We start from the raw sequence: 12,334 nt of genomic DNA, 5'->3' as shown, positions 1-12,334 counted from the left end.
TATTTTATAGGAATATATGCTTTTGACGAACTAAGTCAAACAAAAACACACATTCATATTATTCAACAAATGAAAAAAAATGGTTCCTTTATCATTTACAACAATGAAACTACAAAAGACGCAGGTCAACATTGGAGAGTGTTGATGAAAATAGACAAGGGTCATTTTTTTTGTTTTGATAGTTTAGGTGAAGAAAGTGTATTGCAACAAATTCCAATTCATTTAAGATTTAATAAATATTTGTTTGAAGCAGTAGAAGAAGTGAATAGCAATATACAAATCAACACGATTAACATTAACTACAACGAAATTGAAATTAATTCTTATATACGACAATCCAATCATTTTCCTACAGAATGGACAGCAGAAAATCGTGAATTTTATTGGTTTACCAAATTTATTTTAAAATATAGCGAAATTACTGGTAATCAAAATGTATTTTTTTCATACAATAAATTTCCTTTTCAATGGAATGATAGTAGTTTATGTGGTGCATTTGCCGCTTATTTTGTAGCTCTAGTCTTTCGCAGCGAAAATGTATTATATACAGATCAAATATATTTACCTTCGTTGTGCAGACTGTTAAACCATTATTTTTTTGAAGTAACAACGCTTCATGCCTCTTCACTAGTTCAAATAAATCTTTATTCATTTTTTCAGTTTATTAAACACGAACTCTTTCCACACCTTGATAACACTGCTAAACAACTGTTTGAAAAAGACATGCAGTTGCATTTTTATATGAAAAAACAGGAAAATCTGGAACGTGATCTTTTGTCTATGAAAACAAAACAAATTCCTTTACATTATGATATTTACGAAAAACAATTATTAGCTCAAAATGCTGCTAAAAGATTTTTAAAAGATGCAGGATTCTTAAGAACAAATTATGAAGGTACGTGGGGTAAGTTATCCCTATTGGATATTCAAGCCATTCCAGCTGTGATGAACGAGGAAAACATTTATTACATGATGCAAAATGAAATGGATAGAATTTACGCAAACAATTATACGCGATTAAAGACTGCCAATCAATTTTTAGATGTACCTATTGATGATGTCATGACTAAAAAAGAAATAAAAAGGCAGATTGCTCTGAATTTAATATAAACAGAATGAAGAGAACAGCACACACGCTATTAGAAGAAATCGTAGAAGAAAAATGCACCACGTGCAACGGATATGGTGAACTGTTTTTCGTTGTTTTAAAAGAAAAAAAAAATCAACATTTGTTAAAAAACTGCACTATCCACGTTGTAAATCAAGAAGTATGGATTTTTAATACTGTTACCAAAAGATCTGCAAAAATACATCTTTATAAAATAAATTGTTTAACTTGCAAAGGAAAAAAAACTATTCTAATAAAACGATATAAAAAGAAACGAGAACAAGAAAAAAGAAACAATTTGTTATATGTACATATTTATTCATTTAATGAATTAATATAATATTTTACAACTTTTTTTTTAATATACTTCAAACACTTTATCCGGAGGCATATAAGGGTTGGCAGGTTTTGTAACAACAGGAACAGGAGGCGTTTTTGTTTTTTTGCCTTTCCACGCTTTTTTTATACTGTATAACAGCGAACCCACTTGCAATGCGTTAGTTACATTTTTAGGCGTGATAAAATCGGCTAATCCTCTTCCTCTTCTGCGTATTCTCTTTCTATGACTTTTACGTCTTTTTGATCTCAAATATCTTTTTCGCTTAAAAGCCATTTTTGTTGACAATGCTCAACATAAACTAAAAAATGTTTCAAAGGAAGTTTAAAAGTTTCAAAAGGAACTTCTTCATATATAAACTCAATAATAAATTCATCGTTGAAACGTGTTACTTTAATAATTATTCCCCGTTGGTAATGATGCGTCAATGAAAAATCACCCTTTGCTTTACTATTTGTTTTAAACAGTGAAATATAAAAATCTTGTAATTTTGCAAACGTTAATTTTGCAAACCTCTCTAAATAATCATTCATTTTTTTATGTCTGCTTCTTCGAGTTAATTTTGCAAAGCTCTCTAAATAATCATTCATTCTTTTATGTCTGCTTCTTCGAGTTGCCAAACATTAAATGTCTCTTTAATAACATCAACAAAGTCTTCATAATTCATTTCAAATGTGGAACAAATGTGGTTGATTTCACCATAAAAAAATTCAATATGGGCTTTATTATTATCACGAGTTACTTTGATTTGTTTACTTGCATCCAAACGAAATACTAATTTAAAATCGCCTTTAACATGTTTTAAAATATCGCTAGCTTCAAACTTGGAAGCTTCTACATTCATAACTGTGTTATAAAATTCGTTTAAACAAGTTTTAAACTCCATTTTTTTTTTTTGTTTATTTTCAAATGAATATTTTTTCTTCAAATGAATTTTTTTTATTTCAAAACAAACAAATTTATAGTACTTTTTTTAAAAAAAAACAGAAAATACACTATCAAATATTTTTTTTATCAATATATTTTTGGTATTTTATTACCAATATAAAAAACACCGTCATATACATGTGATATGCTATATATTTTATTTATAATATCAAAATCTAATATAAATCCACCAAAAAAAGTAGATGTTTTTGTGTGTCCATTTTCTTTATCTCCGCTGATAATTTCAACAACACCGTTTTCATATTCGTACGTAAGAATATAATCGCCATAAGCACTTGTGTCTGTACGTAAATTTTTGAGCTTTTGACTCTGTTTTTCATTATCTTTCAATAACCAAAGACACTCTTTAATATTTTCTTCAACATAATCTCGAAATTTTTGCACAAAACATTTGTCACAATATTTTTTAATGTGACTTTTTCTTTTGGCGTGTTTACACACTATTGAATTCATTTTCTTTTGTAAATGAACGTTTTTACAGAATTGAGCTATTTTATACATGTTTTTTAATCCGATTAAACTATAGTTTTAAACAAATCACCAATTAAAGGAATACCTCCTAATAGGTTGCCAAGAAAACCTTTACCACGCTTTCTATAACTACGTTTTCGTCCTTTACCAATTAAAGAATGATAAGGTCTAGGATTAGGTTTCGATTTTCGATGAACAAAAATATATCTTTTAGCATTTCTATGCCCTCTATGTCTTCTATGTCTCATTTTTTAATAAATATTTCTGTGTTTATCGCGATCTACTTTTGTTAAAACAAAACGATATATCGGTTTTCCTACTCGATTCATTTCGCGATTTTGTTTATTATTTATATACTTGCTTTTTGTTTTTCGATAACACATCAGTGCTTTTCTACAATATTGACGCTTTATTTTTTTTAAATTTTTCTTAACTCTTCTACGTCTTAGAGTTCTTAGTTCTGTATTATTGGGATCAGTTAACTCGTTTTCATCAAAAGAGGTCCTATCAAAAAATTCAAAAAAAGCATCCCTATGAAAAGGCCATTTTCCATCTACTGTATATTTGGGTAATTTAGATGTATATTTAGGTCTCAAATTGCTTTTATAAGAAGGTGTTGAAAATAAATTCCGTCTTACAATCATACGGGAAAAATCAATATCATCTGCAGCCATTTTTGTCTTTTTTTTTAACTTTAACTTTTTTGACTTTAACTTTTTTTTGACTTTAACTTTTTTTCGACTTGTATTTTTTTATATCTTTTTTTTTTTTTTACAATATAAAAAACATAGTGTCACCCTGACACAACCTTACTTATTCTGTCTTTACTTTATCTTAGTAGGCCTACTTACTTGTGTTTTTTTCTTACAGTCTTTATTTTTTTTTTATACGGCCGTATTTTTTCTTACTTACTTACTTAACCTTACTTAGTCCTTACTTAACTTACTTAGTCCTGACTTAGTCCTTAGCCTGCTTACTCACACACTCGTTCTCACATCACTAATTCTTTCGAGTTAGTGTTTTCACTCGACACACTCACTAATTCTTTCGAGTTAGTGTTTTCACATTGAACTTTCTATACTTTCTAGACGCACTCACTAATTCTTTCGAGTTAGTGTTTTCACATTGAACTTTCTATACTTTCTAGACGCACTCACTAATTCTTTCGAGTTAGTGTTTTCACATTGAACTTTCTATACTTTCTAGACGCACTCACTAATTCTTTCGAGTTAGTGTTTTCACATTGAACTTTCTATACTTTCTAGACGCACTCACTAATTCTTTCGAGTTAGTGTTTTTACATTAAACTTTCTATACTTTCTACTACCCTCAACGAGAATCGAACCCACGACGGTCTAATGGCATGGCGTTTGAAACATAGTGCGGCGAGCGAATGCACTATGCTACGTCGACGTATTGGTTCATAAAGTTTTGAATTTATTTAACATGTTGTTTTAACACTTATCACAGAGTTTTTTTCTTCGCAGTGTTTTTAAAAAGTTGTTTACTCCGTATTTTAATCTTTTTAATCTTGTTCATAAAAGCGTTATTATAACTTTCTAAATTTAACTAACATGACACAGCATTTTCTTTTCATTGAATAAAGTTGCATCACTTTAGCTTTTATTTCGCGTTAATCTGTAGAGATTAAATTTTATACATAAAAAGCGTGTTTTTTTTGTTAACAAAATCAAAAATGACAAAAACATTAACAAAACGTTCGATTAAAAAAACAAAATATTTTTTTAACGATGAAGTCGTCGGAAAAGAAATAAATTTTAAAGAAAACGAACTATCTTTAGAAGAAGAACCAGAAATCATAAGCGATGACGATTCGGTTATAATAATAGAAGATGAAGACGCAATATTGGATTTTAATATTTTTATAAACGACCCAGACAAAATAGACTTTGTCGTAAAAAATCAAACTGTTGAACCTCCAAAAGAAAAAGAAACCTCCTCTGAAAAAGAAATAGACGAAGCTCCATTAGAATTTGCAGAAGCACCGGTCAACAAAATAAAAGTTTGTTTTTTAATATTTTTTACACTTTTTCATTATTTCTTTTCTTTACACATAAGATTTTTTTATATATTTTTTTAGAAAAAAAGCAAGTCATATAAACGACGCAATGCTATAAGAAAACTAAATTATTTAATAAAAAGAAATGTTTACAATTTGTAAATATATTATTTTTGTCTATTTTTTCGTCGTATATTTGCTTCTTTTAATTGATGTTTAATATCGACATAGGATTCAGCAGTATGAACCCAACGTTTTATTCTTTTGCCAACTCTTCCAAGTTTACGATTTGTTTTATTATCTTTATATCTGTTATTTGTTCTTCGTAAACACGATAATATTCTTTTACAATTGCTCGGTAAATACTGATTTTCAGTCTGTGTCGATGTTGAACTTTGTTTTCTACTTGTTTGTGTTTGAACTGCTTTTTTTGTTCTAGGAACTGTTGTTTTTGTACGTGCCATATTGACAGTGTTTAATGATCTAGGAGTATACCTTATTTTAGGCATTTTATAAAAAAAATGATATTTATAACTATTTATAATTATTACAATAAAATAAAGAGTATTTATTTCTAAATAAACCTATTTTTTTTAGTTTTAATAATGAGATATATAACAATAAACAATATAAAATATGAAGTGTTTAGCGATACTATCAACGATCAATTTTTCATTATTCAAAATGAAAAAAAAAAACCCATCAGTCTAGTATTTCCATACGACGCAAAAAGAGGTAATTGTTTTTTATGGTTTTTTTTCATTTTTATAAGAAAAATTATTATTTTTTAAAATACTATTTTTTTTCTAGAAAAAGAAATGCAAAAACTTAGAGACTTTAAAAACTTTGTCAGACAAAATTTTGTAGATGAAACAAGATTTTCTCGCACTCGTCGTAAGTTTTTTTTAACTTTACTATTTTTTCTTATTAAAAAAATTCATTTTTTAAAAAAATATTTTCTTTTTTTAGATAATCCCTATCCACGTTCACCACCATCACCATCACTACTATCGCCACTATCACCACTATCACCACGTTCGCCACCACAAACACCACCAGAACCCAATAGGGAAGTAGGTCCTTCTCACTGGGACTACTCTCCTCGTAAGTTAAACTTGAACCTTTTTTTTATTTTATTAAAAAGTATAAATATTTTTTAATATCCCCTTTGTCTGTTTTTTTTTAGAGAGTCCAGATCCTGAAAATACAGAAAGCGAAATTTTATGAGCTTTTGTATATATTTTTTTATAGAAAAAAATTTTTTTTTAGTTGTTATTACTATTTTGTTATTACTATTATATATATATATACATTACTATTTTTTTTGTTATTACTATTTTAATATTTGTCGTTTTTGTTAAATTTAAAATTAAAAAAGTATTAATTTTTTCTTTATATTTTTTTTGCTTATTTGAATTTTTACATTTTTTATTACAATATTTTTTAATACAATAGAATTTTACATCATTTTTTAATACAATAGAAAAAAAATGTACAAACAAATAATAAATACAATTTCAAAACAATTAAATCACCATTGGAAACAATTAGCGATTGATCTACACTTTAAAAGACACATTATTAAAAAAATTGACGTGAATTATATAAAAAACTTTGACAAAATTAAAAAAATTTTAATTCTTTATTTAACGCAACACAAAGATAAAAAAAGAGCTTTAAATCATTTATATTATGTAATAACAAGATGGGAAATTGAAACCGACAAGCAAGAACTTTTATTTAATTTATTACAATGTAAATTAGTTTTATTTAATATTTAATGTTTTTATATTTTTTAGCATAAAATAATGAATTTTACACGATTAAAACTAAAAATAGCACAACATTTACAAACACATTGGCAAACGTTAGCCGAATATCTGGACTACAAAAACCGTGATATCGTATGCATACAAACTGATTATCGTGATACTAACGAAAGAATGATGAGACTTTTAAATTTAATTTATCAAAGAAAAGGAACCGAATTCGAAGCAGCTCGTGCTTTATATGATGCGTTATGGACATGGTCAGTTGACATGACAACAAAACAAAATAATTTAGAACTATTAAAAAATATAGAAGAAACTATGAAAATAATTGAAAACTATATATTACAATAATTTTTTTATAATTTTTTTGTAATTTTTTTATTTTTTTTAGCAAACTAATATATTTAAAAAAAATGAAACAATACGTCAAAAAATGTGGATGGTAAGTTTTGTCATTTGTTTTTTCTTTGTTTTTTTTTTATAATTTTTTTATATTTTTTTCTTTTTTTTCTTTTTAGTTATGTAGATTATATTAACAAAGAGAGTCTTTGCTATCACGAGTTGTTATTGACAAAAGAAGAAGAACAAGATTTGGAAGAACTTATGGAAATGGAAGAATTAACAGAGGAAGATTATGAAAAATATTTAGTTCAATTAGTACAAGAAATGGAAGAAGAAGAATCAGATGATATTGAAGAACTTAAATTACAAATGTTGGAAGAAGAAATGGAAAAAGAAGTGGAAGAAATAGAAAAAGAAATGCATGAAATCTTAGATGAAATGGATTGGGAACAATACGTTATAGACGTTATGAATAAAATGGACAACTTACCAGAGCTTTATTTATAATTTTTTATTTATAAATATATCTTTTTTTTAGTCAAATAAAATAACAAGCATCACTTTTTAAATAATAAACTCGACAACAAGAACACCATGGTTTGAAATTGCTTTTTATCATAAACTTTTTATCGTATTGCAGCATAAGACGAACTGTTGTAATAAAATGAGATCACTTTATTTTGTAATTTTTTTTCATCGTATTGCATCATAAGACGAACTGTTGTAATAAAATGAGATCACTTTATTTTGTAATTTTTTTTCTTTTTTTTTAGACAACTAAAAAAATGAATAATAATGATGATTATGAAGATATGTTTCCTGGGTTTGGTGATTATTTAAACGAAGAAGAAAAAGAAATAGAAAATATAACTTTTAACAATATATTTGAAGAAGAAGAAGAATTTATTGAAAAGAACCTTATTTATATTTTTATTCTTTTATATGTTTTATTGAGCAATTTTGTTTATTTATTAATTCTTTTATGTTAAAAAAGACATGTATATTTTTTTATATTTTTTTATATAAATAAATGTTTTTTTTTCAGCAACTAATAAAAAAAATGTCAGCCAACATATATCCTTGCTGTTTTTGCGACAAAGAATTTAGTGCAAAAGAACTTTTACAGCATCAAGCAGATTGTTCTACAGAACAATACTCCCACGAATGTTTCACCTGTAAAAAAAAGGTACAAGATTTGTTAAACCACGAATGTGATTACGAATTTCTAGATATACAAAAAATATGTTTTTTTTGTAATACCAAAATCGATGATCAAGATTATTATGAGCACTCTGTCATCTGCTTTCAATATTATAAAGAGCAACAAAATCGTTATTTGAACCAAGTCGTTCAAGACGAAAAGAAAAATTTAAATTATTTGAATCTTTCTATGAATCAAATCATGATTAAAATGAAGAGTCTTCAAGAAAAAGAAATTAAAAATCTAAAAGAAGAAAACGACAAACTTCAACAAACTCTAGCAAAAACGAACCAAGAAATGGCAGAATTAAAAAGTCTCTGTTATGACAACATGTTGGTTTTAGCAAATCAACAAGATACAGAACATCTCAAACAAGAAATAACAAAACTTTATCATATTGCAGAAGAAAATAGCACAGAATTCTTAGCTTTAAAAAATTCCATTCAACAACCTAAAGAAGTCAAGGTAATTCAACACGTTTTTAAAGACACGCAATTGATCAAACTCGATCAAATGAATCTCAGACTGTTATCAGATGAAACATTTTATTCAGAACCCATTTACACATCAGAAGGATACCGTTATCGAATAAAAGTGTATACACGAAGTACCGTCATCAACAATCTAGCCATTTACTTTCAATTGTTAAGAGGTGACTTGGACGATGGTTTACAATGGCCTTTTACCAAAAATGTTAATATCACCTTGAGAAATAAAGAACAATTTTTTACTCGTACTACTACCAACAATAATTATCTTCAACTTTTAGACGACAGTTCATTTGATAAACCTACCACTGAATATAATGTGGCTGTTGGTTATAAGAATTTTATTTCACACGAAGAACTAAAACCATTTATTATTAACAATAATTTATTTATTACGATTAGTATACAATAACATATTTTATGTAAAAAAATGTATTTATCCTATTTTTTAAAATGTTTTTTTTTGTACTTTATCTAACATTATTAACCCTTATTTTTTTTTAGATTAACTAATAAAAAAAAATGAATACCATTGATATATTCAGAGAAATTAGTTTGGAACTAACAACCAACAACGTGCAATCTATCAAATTCTTACTCAGAATACCATTAGGAATCAAACAAACTTTAAAAAATGGTTTGGATATGATAGAATACTTTAAAGATCATACTATTCAAAGTGAACATGGTCATCTTTACGAATCATTAGAAAGTAAATTGGAATATCTACTTGTATTATGTAAAACAATTCATCGAAATGATATTTTCAACAAATACAAAAATAAAATACCACGTCTTCCTAGTTACGAAGAATGCGTTGTTAATAATCCACCTGTATATGCATATCCAAGTGCAGTTGTAGAAGCAAAACAACAAGAACTATTTCATTTATATAATCCAAAACCAGCTAAAGCACCTGAATGTGCACAAGAATTCATTTAACTCTTTTTTTTTTAGGAAAAAAAATTTTTTACTTGTATAACTTTTTTTACTTGTATTAACTTTTTTTACTTGTATAACTTTTTTTACTTGTATTAACTCCATTTGTAAACTTTTTTTTTTTTTTTAGACAACTAATTAAAAATAATGGGAAGCAACTGGGGAAATATTAGAAGAATACTTGATAAAGAAGAAATTACACTTCGTCACTTTTTACAAAGACTTCATCAACAAATGGCACGAGAAAAAAAGTTTATAGAAATAGACAAAGAAACAAGAAAAGCTAGTCATTATTTAGAATTCAACATTCTTTCTTATATTAAAAACTTTGAAAAACAAACAGTCATCTGGTTTAGTCCAGAAGAACGTCATTTTTCTTATTATCAATTTATTTTCGACAGTTTTAGTTTGAATCACTTTAACAGATTTACCCGTGAAATTCAATCACAACTTAGCTTGAAAGATTTGAGCAAAAGAACTTTGGCTTATCGACGAATTTATTTAGAATTTCAAGAGTTGCAAAAGAAAATTATTTCTTTATTTGATAAAACCAAACTACCACATAGCAAATGGAAAGATAAAGATAATATTCGTTTGTTATTTTACAGCTTTCATTCCATTGTTGATTTTGAATTTGATTCCTATTTTAATATTTTTAATAATCGTTTATTATTTTTTAATCTTCAAAGAGAATATCTTTACAAATTATTTCATATACTTTTCACAGAAATATCTTATTTTGCTGATCCAAATAAACAACTGGAAATACATTTAATACGAAAATTATATCGTTTAATCATGGAATATATAAATTGGTCACAACAACAATATTTTTATACTATTGAACCTTGTTTTATTCATTTTCAAATTGTAAAACACTATTTTTAATTTTTTTTAATTTTTTTTTTAGTTAACTAATAAAAAAAATGCAAAGAAGTAAGCACTTTTATGAATACGACATTATCCACATTGTGAATTGGTTTACATCCGAAACAAAAAATAACATGGATGTAGACTTGAAAACGTTAAAAGATTTGTGTAAAAGAAAATTGGCATATAGAAGAATTAAAATCGAATTTGAATTATTAAAAGAACAGCTTGGAAATTTATATATTTATGATGATGAAAACAAATCTTTTTATATTTGTGACTTTTCTTATGATTACGACATTAGTTGTTTATTAAATCATAATTCATTTTATTGGGTACAAAGAAAAATTATATATCCTTTATACGAAATGTTTAGATCGCACTATAATAATCGTTATATTAAAAATGAACAACTTGATTTTTTTTATAATTGTATTAGAAAATACATTCAATGGGCAATAGATCAATATTATTATATTCGTGAAAATAATTTTGTACATTATAATGATATCATTTTATATTTATAGACAAACTAATAAAAAAAATGAAATACGGTTACAGCAAAAGAAAGCCAAACAAAAAAGTGAAAAAACAAATGAAAGGTATATTTTTTTTCTGTATTTATTTTTATCATTAAAATTTTTTATTAATTCTATTTTTTTGTTTTTTTACAGCCATGTATGCCTACTATTTTACAATAAATAAACATTCGTTAAACCACTCAGATACAATTAACCGAAGATACTTTTGTATTAAACAATGTGGCGTATGTCAAGCGTGCTACTTGAAAAAAAATGATTAACTTTTTTATACAGAAATATATATTTTATTGCATATTTGTGTCTTTTTTTTTTATTGTATATTAATGTCTTTTTTTTATTCTTTATTTTTTTACTTTTTTATAACAATTTCTATTTTTTTCTAACATTCTTTTTCTTTAGATATAAATAAAAAAAATGAATTCAAATGAAAACTGGGAAGATGATCTCACTGATTCCACATTCGAGCTACCACCACCAAATATAAAATTTAAAAAAATGAATGCGAAATTAAAAGGATTAGCCTTCGAGAAATGCTTGGAAGACGAGCTAGAAAAAATAAACATTAATAAGAAAAAAACTTCTATAAACGAATATATAAAAGCGAACTTTTCTATTCACAAATCATAAACTTTTTTTAATTGAAATTTTTTATTGTACTTTTTTTATTAACATTTTTTTTTGTACAACTATTTTTATAAATAAAAATTTTTTTTTAGCTAACTAATACAATGTGTGGAAATCGCAATTGTACTGTCAAAAACACAATCCAATTAACTGGTGAAGAACTGATATTTGTCTTGATGTCTGCAGAAAAATATCAAAAATCATTTTTTGAAGAACTCGACATTTATAATCATTATGTCACCATCGGAAAACAATATTATCCAAACATGACATTTGAAAACTTTGTCAAAGAAAAATATCCTATTTTCAGAGAAAAAAATAAATCAATATTGTAACATTTTTTAACTGTAACAGTTTTTATAAAATAAAAAATTTTTTTGACACCTGATCTTTTTTTTGCGCGCATGCGCCACCTTTTTTTTTTTTTGAGACCGGGAAATTTTCATCACTTTCATTCGGTTTATTTCAACTTTTTTTTACACGGGCCGCGGTTTTAACGTTTTATTTTTTACACGGTCGGTGACACTGAATCTGAGTCTGACTCTTACAAGAATTGTAACTTACGTTATCATCATACCGTCACATAAATTTAATAGATTGGCTCTCCTTTTCCAACCTAACCGAAGGTGTTTATGTGCCAATGTATATATTCAGTGACCTAGGAAGGTTAAG

General features: G+C 26.3%; 1 protein-coding gene across 5 annotated transcripts; it reads left to right on the top strand.

The window, feature by feature from the left end:
• Window positions 1–3,659: 3,659 nt before the first annotated feature.
• Window positions 3,660–11,991, top strand: LOC136085988 (proline-, glutamic acid- and leucine-rich protein 1-like). 5 transcript variants are annotated; one of them, XM_065808098.1, is made up of 5 exons: window positions 3,660–5,619; window positions 5,695–5,988; window positions 6,071–7,098; window positions 7,175–11,098; window positions 11,171–11,991. In XM_065808098.1, the coding sequence occupies exons 1-3, from the start codon at window positions 5,490–5,492 to the stop codon at window positions 6,109–6,111; spliced, it is 465 nt and encodes a 154-aa protein (XP_065664170.1). In that variant the 5' UTR covers window positions 3,660–5,489; the 3' UTR covers window positions 6,112–7,098; window positions 7,175–11,098; window positions 11,171–11,991. The 5 variants fall into 5 exon arrangements, with proteins under 5 accessions (XP_065664170.1, XP_065664171.1, XP_065664172.1 ...); XM_065808099.1 differs by having other exon boundaries at window positions 3,682–5,619; window positions 5,695–5,778; window positions 5,854–7,098; XM_065808100.1 differs by lacking the exons at window positions 3,660–5,619; window positions 5,695–5,988 and having other exon boundaries at window positions 6,305–7,098.
• The last annotated feature ends 343 nt before the right edge of the window (window positions 11,992–12,334 follow it).

The sequence above is a fragment of the Hydra vulgaris genome, chromosome 10, assembly GCF_038396675.1.
Source record: "Hydra vulgaris chromosome 10, alternate assembly HydraT2T_AEP".
Lineage (NCBI taxonomy): Eukaryota > Metazoa > Cnidaria > Hydrozoa > Anthoathecata > Hydridae > Hydra > Hydra vulgaris.
Note: the sequence above shows the minus strand (reverse complement) of the source record. Positions and strands in the feature narration are given on the sequence as shown.

Excerpts from the sequence above, each read along its gene's own strand:
- LOC136085988 (XM_065808096.1), top strand. The coding sequence starts at position 8,029 with ATGTTTTTTTTTCAGCAACTAATAAAAAAAATGTCAGCCAACATATAT.